At 29.3% G+C, this 20,772-nt stretch overlaps 2 protein-coding genes and 2 pseudogenes across 4 annotated transcripts; 2 read left to right on the forward strand and 2 right to left on the reverse strand.

Moving 5' to 3' along the window:
* The first annotated feature begins 381 nt into the window (after window positions 1-381).
* Window positions 382-2,889, forward strand: LOC149879009 (uncharacterized; annotated as a pseudogene). Its single transcript, XR_016446951.1, has 2 exons — window positions 382-503; window positions 1,393-2,889. The product of XR_016446951.1 is annotated as an uncharacterized LOC149879009 (transcript).
* A 3,295-nt stretch (window positions 2,890-6,184) lies between these two features.
* Window positions 6,185-7,374, reverse strand: LOC145185867 (uncharacterized). The gene is made up of 3 exons (XM_090071256.1): window positions 7,087-7,374; window positions 6,622-6,929; window positions 6,185-6,284 (listed from the first exon to the last, which is right to left on the reverse strand). The coding sequence occupies exons 1-3, from the start codon at window positions 7,330-7,332 to the stop codon at window positions 6,185-6,187; spliced, it is 654 nt and encodes a 217-aa protein (XP_089927382.1). The 5' UTR covers window positions 7,333-7,374.
* Window positions 7,375-12,784: 5,410 nt separating this feature from the next.
* On the forward strand, window positions 12,785-17,064 carry LOC149879010 (uncharacterized; annotated as a pseudogene). Its single transcript, XR_016447020.1, has 3 exons — window positions 12,785-13,339; window positions 14,861-15,922; window positions 16,005-17,064. The product of XR_016447020.1 is annotated as an uncharacterized LOC149879010 (transcript).
* Window positions 17,065-19,403: 2,339 nt separating this feature from the next.
* Window positions 19,404-20,397, reverse strand: LOC149879011 (uncharacterized). The gene has a single exon (XM_090071257.1). The coding sequence runs from the start codon at window positions 20,343-20,345 to the stop codon at window positions 19,404-19,406; it is 942 nt and encodes a 313-aa protein (XP_089927383.1). The 5' UTR covers window positions 20,346-20,397.
* Between the last annotated feature and the right edge of the window lie 375 nt (window positions 20,398-20,772).

Consider the following 20,772-nt stretch of genomic DNA (forward strand, 5'->3'; position numbering starts at 1 on the left):
AAATATAGAAAGTACTATTATATGGCTTCATTTAAGTTTTATCCATATTAATAAGTAAGGGTCTGCGTATCGTTATTATTTTGAACCGATAACGATATGAAACGATAACGATATCAAGCGATATGAGTTTGTCTATGAAACGATAATATCGGTTTAGTTATCGTTTGAACCGATAACCAAACGATAACTTATCGGTTGAAACGATATTATCGGCTTTTTTTTTATCGGTTTATCGAAATACATAAAAATAACGAGAATACCGATATTTATCGGTATAATAACGATATTTTTTACAATATTCCAATTTATTTTTTTTTTTAAATGCCAAATTTTAGTTCAAATATATAATAAATCTTCAAGTCGAGTCAAGATGTCGTTTTGCCTATCTTTACCGGTTTTACAAGTTAATCCTTCCCAATTGTATATATTATCTAGATGTCTAACGTCACAAAAATTCTGTAAAGAAAAAGTGAAGCAACACTGTTCTCCAAAATGAACCCCAGGTTGAAACTCTCCCCACTCCTGATTTTTTTACATTTAATTAATCATATGCATTAGTAAACACAATATATGTTGTCAAAAAAATCTGAACTAAGTGCTAAATATGTATACTTCCAAAATTAAAACGCATAATTTTTGGCTTTTCTTCCAAAGCTTTAATAAAGTCAGCCATTATGGCAGTCAAAATAACCCATTAATATATATATAGATCAAAGTACCTTTGATATACTCTCTAGCCAGTGTGTGTGTGTGTGTGTGTATGTGTGTGTGTATGTGTGTGTGTGTGTGTATATGTATATGTATATATATATATATATATATATATATATATATATATATATATATATATATATATATATATATATACACATACATATATATATATATATATATATATATATATATATATATATATATGTATATATATATATATATACACACATACATATATATATATATATGTATATATATATATATATATATATATATATATATATATATATATATATATATATATATATATATATTAACACAAACACATACATATTGGTATTATATAATATACTTCAGGTAGAATAATGTATTTGATAAAAAAGAATGTATTTCAGGTAAATAGGAGTACTATTAGGCAAACCTCTGATATGTATCCAGACAAATAATTAGCCAGGGTCAAATACTTTAAATGTAGCTGAAAAAATCTGTGGACTCTGCTATTTAAATCTTAGTATAGATTATTTATATTTATGATTTTATAATTTAAAAATAAGGTTTAAAATAAGATCAGTTAAAACATTTTTTCTCTTTATGTTATTTTATAGTTTGATTCAATATATTTTTTACTGTTTTTACTTATTTCAAAAACTGTTATAAAATTCTTACTATTAATTTTAGAGGAGTTTCTCATGATTGTTGCAAAAGTCAAGCTGTAACCAATATTGTAGATATTAGTGAATCACTTGGAGATAAACATGCAGAACAAGTAGCATCTGGATTGTTAAAGCATAAAATGGAGAGTGAAAGCATTTTAAGTGTAGAGCAGTTCAAGATGTCTACAGGTGGAAATCTTCTCTCTGTTACAGTTGGAGTAAATGAAATTAAGTCAAAAAAAAAAAGAAAGAAAATCATATCTTGTTCCAAAATATTATGGAGCTATCGAATGCATTAGAACTCTCTAAAAATAAAACCAAAAAATTATGTTCTACTTTACACAGGAATCTAACAAGTGCTGTAGAACCAATTATTAATGTTAAAATGACTGAATTGCAGGAAACTCTGAATATCTTTAAATGGTGGTCAAAACTTCTTAAAAGTTATTATTAATGTTTTTGATCCAAAAAATCATTATTCTTCCTTTGAAATGTATGAAGATTCTGGTGTCAAGGAATGCTATATTCTTGCCATTGTGGAGATTGTCTTAGAGGATAATGGAAATCTCCAAAAATTATTGGCACTTCTTCAACTTGAAGTAAATTTTAGTATGGCATTTGACCTAAAGTGTGCAAATAGTGTTTTTAGAACTTTCAAGTCACTCTGGTAAATATGCCTGTCTGTATTGTGTAGGAGAATGCTCCCTTGAAGCAGGGAAACTAAGAATGTTGGTTTAGACTTACGTTATGATCCATAGACTTACGTTATGATCAAGATGTATATGGCGGAAAAAAAAGATTGAAAATGCAGGAATACAAAAATGTAAGAAATCCTCATTTCATTTACTTAAAAGAAGATCAAGAAACTTTTCTTGAACACATTGTTCCTCCACCTGAGCTTCACATTATGATGGGAGTTATGGATAAACTTTGTACTTTGCTTTAATATGTTTGGTCAGCTTTTCAAAGCTGGTTGAAAACACATTACATATTAATGAGAGGGTATCATGGTGTAGGTTTAGATGGAAACAACGATAATTGATTTATGCCCCTGTAAGATATTTTGGAGAGGGGTTTTACCTTAAAAATCAATATTTTACCAATAATTGTTTGCGTAAGTTTTCATTAGTGAAATCAGCTGTGTTTGGTTTGGAAATGGGTACAGATATTTCTGTTAAAATTCAAGATTTCAAAAGTTCATTTTCTTAACTATATACAAAAGATGTATTTGGCTATGACTTAACAGTTTAATTGAAAAAACATATTTTAGTGTGTCACATTCTCACCTTAGTAGATTGCAATAATATTAGCTTAGGTAGCTATGCAGAACAATGTGGTGAATCAGTTCATCACAAATTTAAAAAAACTTTGATGAACTATAAAAGAAACATAGGACAAAAAAGTTATGGAGAAAAGCTAAAATCTGCTGTGGTAAATTATAATTTAAACAAGCATTAACTTAAATATCATTTGTGATACAAATGTATTTATGTTATGGTTTTTTTGTAAATGAAATAAATAAATATTAATGGGTTATTTTGACTACCATAATGGTTGACTTTATTAAAGATTTGGAAGAAAAGCCAAAAATTATGCGTTTTAATTTTAGAAGTATACATATTTAGCACTTAGTTCAGATTTTTTTTGACAACATATATTGTGTTTACTAATGCATATGATTGATCAAATGTAAAAAAATCAGGAGTGGGGAGAGTTTCAACCTGGGGTTCATTTTGGAGAACAGTGTTGCTTCACTTTTTCTTTACAGAATTTTTGTGAAGTTAGACATCTAGATAATATATACAATTGGGAAGGATTAACTTGTAAAACCGGTAAAGATAGGCAAAACGACATCTTGACTTGACTTGAAGATTTATTATATATTTGAACTAAAATTTGGCATTTTAAAAAAAAAATAAATTGGAATATTGTAAAAAATATCGTTATTATACCGATAAATATCGGTATTCTCGTTATTTTTAGGTATTCCGATAAACCGATAAAAAAAGCCGATAATATCGTTTCAACCGATAAGTTATCGTTTGGTTATCGGTTCAAACGATAACCAAACCGATATTATCGTTTCATAGACAAACTCATATCGTTTGATATCGTTATCATTTTATATATCGTTATCGGTTCAAAATATCGGTTCATACCGATATACCGATAGCGATACGCAGACCGTTAATCCATATCTAAGACTAAGGGTCATTAATCCAAGACTAAGGGTCTGCGTGTCGTTATCGGTATATCGGTATGAACCGATATTTTGAACCGATAACGATATAAAATGATAACGATATCAAACGATATTGTTTGTCTATGAAACGATAACTTATCGTTTGAACCGATAACTAAACGATATTTTATCGGTTGAAACGATAATATCGGCTTTTTTTTATCGGTTTATCGGAATACATAAAAATAACGAGAATACCGATATTTATCGGTATAATAACGATATTTTTTACAATATTCAAATTTTTTTTTTTAAAAATGCCACATTTTAGTTCAAATATATTATAAATCTTCAAGTCGAGTCAAGATGTCGTTTCGCCTTTTTCATTAACGTTAATATCATTTGTGATACAAATGTATTTATATTATGGTTTTTTTGTAAATGAAATAAATAAATATAAATGGGTTATTTTGATTACCATAATGGCTGACTGTTAAAACTTTGGAAGAAAAAAAGCGAAAAATTATGCGTTTTAATTTTGAAAATATACATATTTAGCACTTAGTTCAGATTTTTCTGACAACATATATTGCGTTTACTAATGCATATGATTGATTAAATGTAAAAAAATCAGGAGTGGGGAGAGTTTCAACCTGGGGTTCATTTTGGAGAACAGTGTTGCTTCACTTTTTCAAACGAGAGTAACCAATAAATACTGATATGAAACGATATAAAACAATACATTGTTCTATTTCATAATTTATTTAACTTAAGGAAATATAAATTCATAATAAATTTCTGAATTTTTGCTTCTGTTTAAAGTTCCAAACTAATAATTGTCTTCAACTGTCAGATCAACCACATTTGGAGTACTGGCACGAGAGGCAGCAGGAGACGGAGAGGCAGGTCCTTCAACGGCAGCAGCTTCATCGGTTTGTTCTTCAGCAGAAGTGAGCAACGATTTCTTGATCTTAACTTTGACATAGTTTTGCTGGATATACAGGAGTTTCTCTACTTGTTCTGGTTGCAACTTGGTTCGTTTGTAGGAGACAATAGCACCTCCAGCACTAAAAGCTCTCTCTGACGAAGCACTAGATGCAGGCACACAAAGCCATTTTCTTGCAGATTCTGCCAATAATGGAAACTTGTGTTTGTTGGTCCTCCAGAAGTCCAAGACATCCAATCCAGTTACTGCAGGTACCTTGAGGTACATTTCCCATTCAATAGTAATGAAAGACTGATCAGTTGGGGCGGAGGTAACTCTAACTAGGACGTCACTAGCCAAATCAAAGATAGGGTCGTCATTGGGTTGGGAACCTTGAGATCCTGCCTCTTCTAGCTGCCTGGCTTCCATCTCTTGTGATGCCTGGATCCATTCTTGATGGTTCTGAGATTTTGTAATAAGAGCATCATCAAGAGATCATCAAATCCACCAATCTTTTTCAAAGCCTGGCCCTTGTACAGAGGATTCAGTAAGTTGGCGACTGAATAGTGCAAGTTGGTTGCTCCAGAATCTGGAAACCGGAAATCAATGGCTTTAACTAGTTTTCGGTAAAACATCTCAGCAGTAGGAGACAGGCCACCACGAATAGCTTGCAGAAGTCGGTATTTCAATCCATACAGATGAGAGATAACTATGTGAATGGAGACTTTCTTGTCAGCAGAGAAGCTTTCCGAAATGCCCGAGATTTTCCTTAAAATTGGCAAAATTTCGTCAAAGAGGTCAAACTCATCCTCACTGGGAATAGCGGGTGCAAATTTGTTAGGATCAGAACCTGGATTATCCCTGATTGAGCTCAAAGGTCTTCTCATCCTTACAATACTGTCAATAATCATTAATGTGGAGTTCCAGCGGGTTTTGACAGGCGAGATAATTTTCACATACTTTAATTCCTTCTTGTCAACTGTGTCGTTGTCATCCAACATGTTTCGAATCTCCTTCTTGATTCGCTGTTCTGACAAAGAGGACTTGTGGCATAGAGATGACAGTTCTGTGGCTTTTTTAATGGCTGACTCCAGATCCAAACCTTCAACTGACTTGGCTTCTTTAATTGCACCTTCCACAACTAAGTTCAAAAGGTGATCAGCACAGAGCAGAGACTCGTCAACAAACTTGCATTTAGGGATGGCTGCCCTCAGGTTGGAAGCTGAGTCATGAACACAAACAATAGCTGTGTCCGACATTTCCGGGAATCTCTGAGACATTTCTAAAAATAAAAAAAAAATTAATAAGTATAAATATTATGTAAATTAAAATTTACATATAACAATTTAATACCTTTAGTTATAATATTATATTATAAAATTATAATTAAAGATATAAAAAATATTACATGTAACGGGTAATATCGCTAATATGTTAAATTGTATAAAAATTTGTACAACAACAAATCAACAAGTACTAATTAATTAGCTTACTTAGTAATAGTAAGTTAAAGTATTAGTATAAGTACTACTATACTAAGTTAAAAAAACTTCTATAAAAAGTTATTTACTGATCCAGTCTGTTTGCAATAGCTTCTGCAGTATGGCGTCCAGAAAAAGGTGACACAGCAATTACAAACATCCGGTGGTTGAAGTCTTCATTGATGAAGTGGAGGGTGATGGCTTGATAGGCGTCATTATTCCGACTTTGCTACATGTCAGAAGAAATGGCGAATCCAGAACTTTTTGGCAAATCTTTCTCCAGAACTTGATCCACTGCTGCTTTCACGTTTTTGTAAACTAATGGCAACCTAAAAGAAGAAAAAACAAATAAAAAAACTGTTGTTTATACTAATTTATAGTTATTTAAAAAAACCAACAAAATAAATTTGCGCGGACAGGTCTAGAAACTAACAATTTTAAAATTAAAAAGGGAGGTACTAACTTACTAAAAAATAACAATAATGTAATAATGGCGTCATGGGACTTACGGCGTTATTTTCATTGCAATTAAGATTAAGGGGTTTGGAATTTTAAGTTTGATTTAAAACTCATACAAATTCTTTAAATTTGTTTCCCTCTTAAACCCAATGAAACCATCCCAAAATTATTTATTTAACCAAAAGTACAACAAACTATATATCTTACTTATAACGTGAGTATGTTGTGGCAGATTTGATGAGCATCTTTGGGTTGAAATAAGCAATCAGATCCTGGAAGCCTTTATGCCCAACAAGACTAAATGGTAAGTTGCATCTGGCTAAGAACTTTGCCATTTCCAAATCACCTCGGAGTTGATCTCTATCTTGTGGTTTGTATTTTAACCAAGCATCAATCTTTTTGTTCTGATTGCCCTTTGATGGACTGCCCAGTTTTCTTGACTTTACTCTTCTGTCCATGACCAGAGGAACTTTGTCTCCATGATCCTTTTCATAGGACTCATCCTCGTCGTATATCTGTAAAATTAAAAAAAAGTTGTAAAATTTTTACATTACAATGTACACACTGTAAAGCGGCTAAAGCCTGCAATACATTGTAGTATTTCAACTTTGAACATTATAAATATAGAAATACTCAATTTAAAACTTTTTTTTCACAACTGTCATATAATACCTGTTCAAACTCATTAAAAGCAACATCAGCCTTTCTCTTCTTCTCTGACTTGTCTAGTTCAATCTGGGCAAATTCAAATGGATGCTTTCTAAAAAGATGGGACCTCATCCCAGAAGTGTTATGATCTGCAACCTTGACAACTGCCGGACAGAGCTTGCACTTTGCTTGGACGACTCTTTCACCAGCCTCATTTTGAGTCACCTCTTCTTCAAAGAAGTTCCAGATTTCCGTTCTTGGACGCGGCATGATGCTGGCAACTGACTTATAAGTTCAAACTTCTAAACTAAATAAGAAAAAGAATCTTTTACTTCACAAAAAAAACAATTTTATGTGGACAATAATGCTGTCCAACTAGTCACTTTGACTCCCTCTCGAAAACTAGCCTTTTCCCAAAAAATGAGAAAGCTTTTAACAATAAAATTTCTATCGGACATTTTAAATAACTGTTATTTCAAATTTTACAACAATATCAAGTTATTAAAATAATATTTCAAAAATTTATCTTTTCTTTTACTACTTTGAACAACCTGTAGCGATGATAATTTTTGTTATCTAAGTTTAACCATATTTCACTTAAAAAGTTTAATAACAAAGTAAAAATAGACATTTCATACATACTGCTATATTGTAACAAATAAAATAAAACAAAATTTATCATATCTTACCTTCAAAATTGATTAAATTTCAATGTTTTTTGTGACTTCCCTGAGACACTAAAGAGTCACTGTTTTCTTTTTGAATTTGATATTATTTTTCCCATCTGACTGCGAATCATACAGTTTACAAACTACAATCCGTTTTTATACAGTCTTTCAACCGCGTTATTTCGACACATTAAATACATTAAGACATTACATGCGTTAACACCGACACACTTTATTACCTTAAATACATTAACACGTTAATTGCATATTGAAGACGATATTCCCGACATTTTTGACTTTAGTTGATCAACAAAGTTTTTATCCTAATTAATTGGTCTGGAAGGATCAATGATATCTATTAACTAGATGTCTAACTTGTGCTTCCGCAGTGAAGCAAATTTTTTGCCAACCAGGTTTGTTTTGCCAGACTGAAATGACCCAATGATAAATCAAAGCAAAATAAAACTGAAGTATTGCCAGTTTATATAAAATGGATACTGGCATTAAAAACCTTAAAAACTTGCTTCACTTTTTCTTACGGAATTTTTGTGAAGTTAGACATCTAGATAACATATGCAATTGGGAAGGATTAACTTGTAAAACCGGTAAAGATAGGCAAAACGACATCTTGACTTGACTTAAAGATTTATAATATATTTGAACTAAAATGTGGCATTTTTAAAAAAAAAAAATTTTAATATTGTAAAAAATATCGTTATTATACCGATAAATATCGGTATTCTCGTTATTTTTATGTATTCCGATAAACCGATAAAAAAAGCCGATATTATCGTTTCAACCGATAAAATATCGTTTAGTTATCGGTTCAAACGATAACTAAACCGATATTATCGTTTCATTGACAAACTCATATCGTTTGATATCGTTATCGTTTCATATCGTTATCGGTTCAAAATAATAACGATACGCAGACCCTTACTTAAGACCACTTTTAAGAAAAAAGCTTGAAGCGGGATAGACGATAATTCGTCTGACTTTTTTTTCCCGTGAACTTTGGGAAGTCAGACGAGAAAACTTGGGTTATTTAAAAAAATGAATAATGGCGAAATATAATTACGTTTCGCAGATTTAAGGACGGGGGTAATAAACTTTTTAGCGCTACTGGACATTCTCCGCGCCCCCCTCCCCCTACTTTTATGATTGATTCTGATAGAGAATTTCAAGCTGATTCATAAAAATATAAAAACATAGACCTGAAAATCAACGGAAAGTGCTCTAATTCGAAGTCAAAGTTGTAAAAAATCCCACTAAAAACCCTAATATTCGCCATTTTTTTTCAAAACGCTTTCATTTTTAACGAAAATCAATTACCGTTACATTGCGCAATAAACAGACCTGGTTTCCATAAGCCTTAGCATTATTATTTTGAAGTATGGTAACGAAAGTGTTATAGGGAAATGAAATTAATAGAAAATTTCAAATAAAGTTTGAACGTAGATTTTGAGAATGTAGAAAAATTGATGAATAATTATTATTGTATTGTACGCTGGTTTTTTTTATTAAAAAAAACGGTTTGAAGGTTACATTTTCTAAATTTTACATGTGATAGAACAACTATGAACTGAGTTTCAAAAGTTCTTCTTTTGGGAAAAAAAACTGTTGAATTCTTTTTTAAAATTTATTACAAAAGTACATTACTTACAAAATAGTTTATTCTCTAATAATCAAAAAACGGCTACTTTCATTGCCACAAAAAATTGTGCAAGATAAACATACCGATGGCTCCGCGCAAAATCGGACTATCTGCAATCTCCGCGGAAAACAAATTTGGCATATCTGCAATCTCCGCCAAAAACAAAATTGGCATATCTGCAATCTCCGCGTAAAACAAAATTGGACTATCTGCATTTTTGCCAGATACATTTTTGGACTATCTGCGTTTTTCGGGTGCATAAATTTTTGGTGGTGTTTCTTTAAATATTTGAAGTTTTTTATAAAATTCTACAATTTTTTAAATAATAGCGATTATTTAAACATTTATTAATAGCGATTATTTAAACACAAAACCTTGATCATAACTTGATTAAGTTTGTGAGTAATCAAGTAGTTTTAGTTAAGATAAATATGTTAAAAATAACTTATGTTATTGTTAATAATAATATAGCATATGTAACAAAACATTGTTATGTTACATACTAATTGCTAAATTCATCATACATACTTTGTCAATTTTATTTAGCCTTGTTGTTGTGACTAATAAGTTTAGATTAAATTAAATTCTTGTTATGTTATGTTGCAATGTTGCTAAGTGGTCTTTATACACAAGATCTGCATATAAATATATACAGGATGTCTGCGAAATCAGGGAAATGCCAGGGAATTCGGATATCTTCAAAATAATCAGGGGATTATCAGAGAAATTAGGTTAAATTTTAGAAAAATCAGGAAAGATGAGTCTTTATCAAACTTATATAATTAAATAAGTTGTATATAGTTCACGTAATCTAAAAGTTTATTTGGCAGATAGTTTTATGAACTTCTCTTGATATATTTAATGTGGGTTGTATTATTGTTTATATTTTTGCAGTTGAAGAGCATTTTTCTAAACGAGAAATAGGTAAATATCAGGGAAAAGCTAGGGAAACCCAACTTATAATATTGGCAGACACCCTGTGTATATATATATATATATATATATATATATATATATATATATATATATATATATATATATAACTATGTTAGTGTATTCTATAAATAGAGTGCTCAATGGTCTTAAAGAGCAGAGCAGTAATAAATTAGTAAAAACACTTATCTAATTTTTTCTTCCACAACTTGTTTCACCATCAATAAGTAATCAGGAAGGTTAACAAATTAATCATTAGTTAACATGTTATATATTAACCTTATATATTTATAAACTTATCTTTCACCATCACTAGGTTCATCAGACTTCCTGATGAACCTACTGATGGTAAAACAAGCTGTCAAAGAAAAAATTAGATAAGTATTTTTGCTAATTTATATATATATATATATATATATATATATATATATATATATATATATATATATATATATATATATATATATATATATATACACATATCACAATAATTTTGTGTATATATAAATATATGTATGTATATATATAAACATATGTATATATATATATATATATATACATATATTTATATATACACATATATATACACACACGCATTTATAAATATATATATATATATATATATATATATATATATATATATATATATATATATATATATATATATATATATTGTAACCTAGATCGTAACTAACAAAATTTTTGTTATTAACCTATTTTTGTTCATTAAGCAATCAAACTATGTGGAGTTTTCTTTGTTGTCTACTTAAAACTATTCTTTTTTGGAGATGCCACTTAACTGAACACAAACTAGTTAAAAACTCATGCATGAGTATTAAACATTATGGTTTCCAACTTTTCTTAAACTTGGTTTATCAATAATTAGGATCAAAATCAAACTGAACCTAAGGTTCAGTTGGATTTGAGCTCTAAACCATTAAACATTGGTTTAATCAGATGTCACCTCAACTGCAGTGATGATCAAACAATTTTGGTCCAATTATATTTGATAATTTTTTTATATCCAAGACTTTGGGATGTAATGATATATAAAAAAGGGTTGTAATTTTTTTACTATGATAGTAATAACTATGATACAATCAAAAATAGCTGTATTTTTTCTATAAAAGAATAATTACAAAATAACAAAAAACTGCTGTTTTAAATAAACATATCCTTAACTTGCACATTGATCTGAATATCAGGCTTTTATTACTTTTACAGTATACCCAATATAATAAATTATCACATTTGTAATAGACAATATTAATTACTTGAATTTAAATTATAGTCACATTTAGGTAACTTTTAACTTTAGAAATTATAATTTAACATACAAACACAACTTATCTAAAAACATCTATAATTTTGTAGTCCTAACATATTTTTAAGATCTAACATATTTTATTTGACGATAGCAATTATACACTTGAATTAATTAATTTTGTAAGCTAAACAAACCAACTTGTTATTTTCACATTTAACCAAAACATGACTGACTGCTATATGCTATATAGTATACCTATATAGTATAGATAACACAGTAACACTACTTTTTTTTTTTCTGTTGAAAATAGACAAACTTGAAAAACACCAAACAATGTTTCGAATAAGCCTCGTAAAACTGTAAAACGTTTTCTTAATCCAGCAGCATTTTAATTTCAAATTAAATTTGAATACATAAAATTGGTTTTGCGATCAGCTACACTTTGATCAATTCATGATGTGTATACGCTTACTAAGTTCAGACTTGAGATTAAAGTAGATGCAGACTGTTCTTATTTTAGCTGCTAAAATGATGTTCTAAAAATATTGTAAATTTTTCATTTGCATTAACATACCATATGTCATATAACTATTTAAAATAATTACTTCTAAACAAAATCAAATGTGGCAAGTGAAACTTTGTGTTTAAACTTAAACAGACTTATATCTCAGGAATAGATGGAAAATAATGCAATTACTGTCTTCTTATTAACAACTTTTATCATCAGATCTGCCATTTGTAGTGAAATCACATTTTGACAAGGCGCATAATTTCATGCAATAAAAACTTTGAACGCCCGGAGAATGCAGATAGTTCAAAAATAAAGCTGGCGGAAAATGCAGATAGTCCAATTTTGTTTTACGCGGAGATTGCAGATATGCCAATTTTGTTTTTGGCGGAGATTGCAGATAGTCCGATTTTGCGCGGAGCCATCGATACTTTAACGACTTTTTTAACGTAAAAACCATGCTATTAATGTATTGCTTTTGTCAGCTAAAAGATCATTAACTTATTATTTTCAAAATGGCGAATATTAGGGTTTTTAGTGGGATTTTTTACAACTTTGACTTCGAATTAGAGCACTTTCCGTTGATTTTCAGGTCTATGTTTTTATATTTTTATGAATCAGCATGAAATTCTCTATCAGAATCAATCATAAAATTAGGGGGGGGGGGGGGGGAGAAAGTCGAGTAGCGCCGCACTATGCATCGCTAAGCGGAAATAGGATTTTGTACATATTTTTTAGTGATTTTTCATATTTAAACTTTTTAAGTTTTTTCTTTTTGCATTCAATTTTTAATTCTCTATAAAAAAAAAAATCATTTTTAGTTTTTTTAAACTTTTGACATCTTAAGGGTTTTTTTAAGGTTTTAAAAAACTCGCTTTTTTGTTAAAATCCTTTCAAAATATATGATAAGTGTAGAATTTCTATATTATTTTTATGCGAAATTAAAATAATAATGTATTTAATTGAATGTAAAACAAGAAATAGAAAAAAAAGGTTTTTGAATAGCATTTTTTTGCTGATTTTTTGATTTCTTAAACATTGATTAATTTAAGCATGTGGTCACAGAGGTCGCCTCGTTTTTTTTAAATAAAATATAGCTACTGCAAATCGACTTTACTGCCATGCAAAAAAATTGAGGCGACCTCTGTGACCTCATGCTTTAAAATCATTTTTACTACTGTGAGTTTTATTAAAAACCGACTAAATTCTGTGAAGTAAATGAAAATTCCGAAGTTCAATAACATACGGTAAGTTTTTATTTGATTCAATTTTACCTTGCGATGGTTTTTATAAATTATCAAAATGGCTTGATTCACTCATCGTCAACTTTTAACACATACATTTCCAGAGCAGGTGAAATGTTCAGAAACTGAAGTAAAATATAGTCTCTTCAATATGATCAAACATTCAGTTTCTAGAGAGTTTGAGTATCTTTTGGAGTATGAAGATAATTCTATTAAAGTTTTAGCACAGGAGGAACGTGATAACATGTTATTTGCAAAGTGGGTGGTGATGGTCAGAGTGACCAATCTGAGTTTCAGAATGCAGTAAATATGAAGAAAGGTGTGGATGATTACACTGTGTATAGTAAAGTGTTTGTACTGTTGGAGATTAGAAGTGGAAAAAAGATACTATGGAAAAATTGTAATCCAAATAGTCCAGATGCAACCCGTCATCTTATGTTTTGTTTTTCCAAAGAGACTGCTAGTTTTATTCAAGAGAAGTTTGAACATTTACAAAATGAAATTTTGTCTTTAGAGAATATTAAAAGTAAACTTATACTTCATGACAATACTTTTGTTATAAATTCAAGTTTGTCAACTATTTATACCACAATGAATGATGGTAAAACACTTAATGCTGTGGTATCAAAAATGCTTTAAAAAATATTGCATCTCAGTGCTGTCATGTATGTCAAACAAGTCCTAAGGAGTTTAATTTGGAAACCATTTGGAATAAAGATAAAAATGCAGACAAAAATATATTGAAACTTGGAATATATTGAAATTTTCAATTGTGGATATTCAGCATGGAGTTAGTTTTTTTTTAATACTGCTTGCAAACTTCCAGCAGTGAAACAAGGAAGAAAAATAGCAGCAAAAAATGGCCAAGAATTTATTGAAAACAAAAAAAAAACTCCAGCACTTATTCAAAATACAATTAAAAATAAGGGTATCTTTTGTCAGGAAGGGAAGTTGTACATCCAACACTGGCAATGTTGCACGAAAATTCTTTAATAATCCATCTGTGACTGGAAGAATACCACTACGATGAAACTATTTAGGGACCTGCTCATTGATATGAATAGTACAACAGCAAGACCGGATGTGAAAATTTTCAAGCAGAAATCTGAATGTCTGTTTGGTCTCATTTCTAATGATCAGTTTTTAAAAACCATTCCAATGTCACAGTCTTTGCATAGAATGGTAGTTCATGGTGTTTCTTTTATTAAATATTTTAAGTATCCAATAGGTTCTTTGTCTGAGAGTGCCATTGAAGCCAGGAACAAAGCCAACAAAACTGCATGAGTACGTCATGCACGTTTAACTTCTTTTGCTGAAAATACTAGGGATACAGCTAATTATTTATTTATGACATCTGATATGTACCTATACTGTAAGAAAAACAAAATGCAAGAGGTATTAAGGCTATACTGCAAGAAGATTAAGCTGATAACAGTTCTTAAGGTAAATATTGGAGAAAGCTATGTATATCTTAAATTTAAATATTTAATGTTATCGTTTAATTTTATTAATGATACATTTTAGGTGCTGGTGGTAGCCAATCTGATATTTTTGAGATCTTTTCACATAATCAACACAGCATGTTTTTTTATGCTTGAAAAAAAAACAAAAAACTAATTGTTAGAAAAGTTGAAGCATAAGAATCCCAAACTTTTATGTTTGAGGAAAAGTTGCATCAATTGGCCTCAAATTGACTCAATTTTGCCATGTTTTTGTTTTCCTCAAAGATGTGTCTAAAGTCCTTTTTCTACTTAGTGATGCATAGTGCAATTCTTGAAGGCTTGTTGTAGATATTAAATTTGCTCCACATAAAGATTGCTGAGACATGTTTAGAATGAAAATTTTAATTATATTTCAATTATATACATTTATTACAGTGAATACAGTTTTTTCTTGAATGTAAAATTGTTAAAATTAGAATTTGATAGATAAATTCTATAATAAATAGTTTATATCTTAAACTATACTATTTTTTACAATAACAAAACTTTTTAAAATTTTAGTGTTTGTAGTTAAATAATTTTAGGAAGTCAAAGAGTAATGGTTCATATTAAGAAAAAAAATCAAGGAAGCATCATTAAACCATGCAGCTGTAATTGATAAGCAACTTTTAAAAAAAGGCTATTCTCATAGCCACATATTGTTAAAAACCTATTTTAGCATCAGAACCTTGATTCTGCATTTGAGGGGAATGGAACTTCTGGAGTATTTATTTCACTTTTATTTATAATAAAATATTTCTGCTATTTCCTTTTTTATTTAACATGAAAATATAAGTTGGAGACTAAAAATGCCTGTAACCCCTAAAAAAGATAAATTGATATATCAGATTTAGAGTTTAAAATATCAAAAACTATCGGTTTTATATCTTTTTAATCAAAAATCGAATTAGTCCGGATAAACCAACTAAAAAACCGGAATGAAACCGGTTTTAAAAAAGACCGGACTTTTTTTATAAATATATGTATAAACAAACAATATCTCATAATTGATGCTTTGTTTAAAAAATTACTTCAAAATGTTAAATAGTTCTCTAGTTATAAGGCTATTTCCTTTTTTTCTATCAGCGCGACGCATAGTGCGCCGGTGAGTTAGCTACTTCTTTTAATAATATAACTATTTTAAACTTTTTTTTTATTATTTCTAAATAATAAATTTTATGTTTAAGGTATCTGGTAGCTTATCTCTAAACAAAATGAAGCTTAATCAGCGTACGATCAATAGTTATAATCGACAAGATGCATACGAGTCACATAAACAATTTATAAAAACTGTTCAAGATTATTCCATCAAAACCAGCCAGTTTTCTTTTGATAAAGTTGCAGATGTGTTTACTCTTATGATTTTGCCACCTAAACATCAGATAATGAGATGGTCAACTGAATTATCTCTCCGCAATAATATTGCAAGTGGATTCCATTACATAGAATGTAATTTAGGGAAATTCCTCTATGAAAGTGTTTAGCATCTAATAGCGCTTCATAGGGTTCAAGAGACCAAATTAGCAGTTGATCAAGAGCTGACATGGTTTAATTCTTCAAAGTTGGTACCAAAATCAATTGGTATATTTCCTCCTCAAAATTTAATTGAAAAATTCAAGGAAGTGCTTTTTAGAAAGCCAGCTAGTACAGAAATTTCAGAATATGGGATGAACCCTAATACTTTAGCTGAGTTATGCTGTAATAGATGGCTCTCTTCAGATCATATGATGCACATATCTTTTATTTTAAATTCTATTCAAAGCCATTCAAAGGTAATTTACTTTAACTTTATAGGAAATATTGAGCATTATGTGTCAAGATTAACTTCTGTCCCTAGCAAATTGATATTTATTATAAATGTTGGAGGAAACAATGAGAAAACATTCTCTGGCACAGATTTTAATCCTGGTTCCCATTGGGCATTTGCAGTTTATAATAATATTGAGTGTAGTTTTTACTATGGAGATTCATTAGGTTGGTCAGTTCCAGATGATTTTTTATTTAAAGTTAAATTATTGATCAGAAAATTGTATCACTTAAATAAAGAGGTTAGCATTACATACTGTCATGATCCAAAAACGCACAGATATGGTGTCAAAAAATGCAGCTCATTTTGCAGAGGAAACTACCCAATGCAGACATGTGGAAATATTTGTGAAATTGTTTTTTTTAGCTAATTTGTTTATTTACTTTATATGAAGTTAAATTTATAAAGTCTTGATAACTACTCAAAAAAGGGAGTTTGAAACTGAGGAGTTTCCACCTTAAGGTAAAAATAAAGAAAGGCTAAAATACAATCTTTTTTTTTCATTTATTTTTGAAACCAGGTTTTCTTAAAATAAGTAAAATTTTGCTTTTCTGTCCTTCAAATATATTCTTTTTAAAACATAGGAATCTATATGTAATTATTTTTAAGAATATAAATTTCTATAAAAATCTTTTTATAGAAACTGATAATTATAATTTCTTTTTCTTGACACATACCAATATTAATTATTATGCGCTTTAAAATTTAAATGTATTATAAATGAATGACAAAATGTAATATTAGACTGAACCGAGGATGGAGGTGTTATATATATATATATATATATATTCATATATATATATATATATATATATATATATATATATATATATATATATATATATATATATATATTCATATATATATATATATATATATATATATATGTAAAGTTAATAAGCATTAACATTATTAATTTCATTAGCTGAATAAGATCGCATGCAGGATTCTCAATACAGACGACTCAGTCGATAAGTTGCATCTATATTATGCTAAATTATAAAAAAATTAATTCGTTAAACATCATTTAATTGTGTTGATTATTTGTAACACAAATTGTTCATTAATTTTATTCAGTAACAAATCAAAAATAATGCTATGATAAGGGCACAGAGAACATCATAAAATAATTATTTGAAAAGTTTTTTTGGATGTTTTTGCAAACGAGACCAAATCATTAACGGTGCATAGGTGCACTTTATATACTAATATTGTGCATAACAAATATTATAAAATTACCCTTACATATTTATACCTTTAACACTATTATTAATAATACCGTTTATATAACTAATATAAACCTACCGTTTATATATAACTAATATAACCTATATATATATATATATATATATATATATATATATATATATATATATATATATATATTTTTATGTATACAGTGGCGGCAAAAAGTCATGCACCCAACTGAAAAATAACACATTTTACCATTTACACTTGTTTATATTATGTTAGTTTATATTAATACTTGTTTATATTATATTACTATTTACACTTGTTTATATTATGCTTATATATGTTTATATTTATACATTACTAAAATTATATTAAATATCACTTATAATAAGTGATATTTAATATATTTATTAGTAATGTAGCAACATAATTTATTCAACCTATATTTTAACCTATATTTTACGATTTTAAATAATTTGCTAACCATATTTAAAAGTAAAATGATATATATATCTATACTTTTAAGATTTATTAATAAAGTTACACAATAAGTTTATTAATAAATATTATTTTATTATCAACAAAATATTATTGACAATACAATAACTGTTATTGAATTATTAATAACTATTGTTGTAAATTATAAAATATTAGATTATTAGATTATAATTTATAATCCAATAATTAGGCTGAAAAGTTTTATTTACACATAAAATGTTGAATAAAGAATAATACAACTTCATTTAAAATTTAAATGTTCACATTTAAATTAAATCTAAACATTTAATGTCATACTCGCTTTAAAAATGATATACCATATCTAAACCAACACTACAATAACTATGTTCAAATCAAAGAAAATGTAAATATTTTACAGGAATGGCTCCTAATTTGATTGGACTAAATATGTGTCTCACGCGGTCCTTATCTCTAAAAATATATTTATAATATTTCATATACGTATTCTAGATATATCAGGCGCTACTGCAGTTTCTCCCCCCCCTTTTTTTATGATTGATTATGATAGAGAATTTTATGCTGATTCAGAAAAATATAAAAACATGGACCTGAAAATCAACGGAAAGTACTCTAATTCGAAGTCAAAGTTGTAAAAAATCACACTAAAATCCCTAATATTCGCCATTTTGAGAGTAAAAAGTGAATAATGTTTTAACCGGACGTGGACAACATGGTTTTTACGTTGAAAAGTCGTTAAAGTACGTTTATCTTGCGCAATTTGCGCAAGTTAAACCTGCAGTATTTAAACCAGCGGTTATTGCAATCAAAATTTAATTATGATTTATGTTATATATAGTACGTATTAACAACGATGAATTTGTAGGCTAAATGCCTGACTTAGAAATTGATTTTAACTGTTTTTTTTAACTAACTTAGAAACTGCCAGCAGGTAATACGAGTGGTAAATATTAAAAACTGTCCAACTTCACCCTCCCTAACCTAAGTTCTTTGAAAAAATGTTTTAAACAAATTTGTGGCTATGAAAATAGCCGTTTTTTTGGTTTACTAGAGCATAAATTGTAAATGCAAGTAATGTTCTCTATGCACACAATAAGAATCATGCTGATCACACAGGATATGTTGTTGCAACTTGGTCCCAAAAATGAAAAAAACGATGTTCGTTAAACCTTTGTGCCCACATAAATTCTGATAGGTAGTCTCCAATCATCTCGCGATTACTTGAACCCATCATAGATTTAAATTTCGCTTTAGCTCTAGACCACATAGCTTCCACGTGATTTGTGGTCACTCCGGTCTGCGGATCTACGAAGTTGTAGGAGTGGTTAACTGTGCCGTGTTGATATAAAGGCCCCTGCAAACCATTATAAGCTGCCCACATATCGCTCCAGATAGTAGTGCCAGGAAGGATCCACTGTTGAATAATTGGAAGCAATGTTGCAGCATCGCGATTTTGCACTGGAATTAAGAAACCTTTCTTGGTTGCAGGTTCGTAACCTCCAAATATCCACTGCTGCGGAATTATGCGACCAACGTGGTTCTTTCTTTTACAAAAAACGGATTCATCAATTTCAACAATGCACCCAGGCCCGCCTATTGGGTCAGGGTTATTGATGAAATATTCAACGCAAGTGTCTCTGCAATATTGATTCCAATCAACAATGGTGTGATCAGATTCAATGCTGAGTTCTTGCCTGATATCGTTTAATGAGAACCCTCGACTTTTACCTGCGCCTCTACTCCAAACGTATGTCAAGCCTAAAACCTGCCATAAATGCAAATGCGATTTCTCGAAGAAACTGCCTTTTCTAATACTAATAGTTCTTTTACAGCGCTTAACGGGACATCTCCAAATTACTAAATCGATCGTGCTGTTTTTTACTTGCTGTGTGCACGGAACGCCACATACACTACAGTTCATGCTTTCGGCCAGTAAACCATGAGTTCTGCACCAGCGAATAGTACCTTCTAAGTTATACTTAAATCTTGCTCCAATTTCTGTTAGAGAAAGAGAATCAAATTCGTTCATTATCGGTCTTCGAAGAGCCATGTTGCTTAGTACTTTATCACTCTTTGAAAGTGTTAATTTTATGTCGGTATTTGCGTATTATATATATATATATATTAAAACAGGGGTTATATAAAAATGTAAATAAAAAAAACAACTTTCAAAGAAGAAGTTTACAGTTTTAAATAAATTTTTTTTAAATTAACAAATTTTGTTGCTTAATTTTTTCCTAATAGAAAAATTTTCAAAATTTAATTCTTAAAGGGTTTTCAAATTTAAAGTTTTAAAAATACAACCCTTACGCCGTCTTAACCATTTTATGATACGATCATTATTTACCGATTTGTCTACATTCTCACGTTCTAAATTCGATCTTTCTTTGAAATTTTCAATTGATTCAATTTCATTGTAACATTTTAAAATGCTGATAAAAACCAGGTCCATTTATTGCGCAAAGCAACGGTAATTA

The sequence above is a fragment of the Hydra viridissima genome, unplaced genomic scaffold (assembly GCF_058129835.1).
Source record: "Hydra viridissima isolate aposymbiotic clone 2 unplaced genomic scaffold, HvirCarnegie_v1 scaffold_14, whole genome shotgun sequence".
In the NCBI taxonomy this organism is placed as follows: domain Eukaryota; kingdom Metazoa; phylum Cnidaria; class Hydrozoa; order Anthoathecata; family Hydridae; genus Hydra; species Hydra viridissima.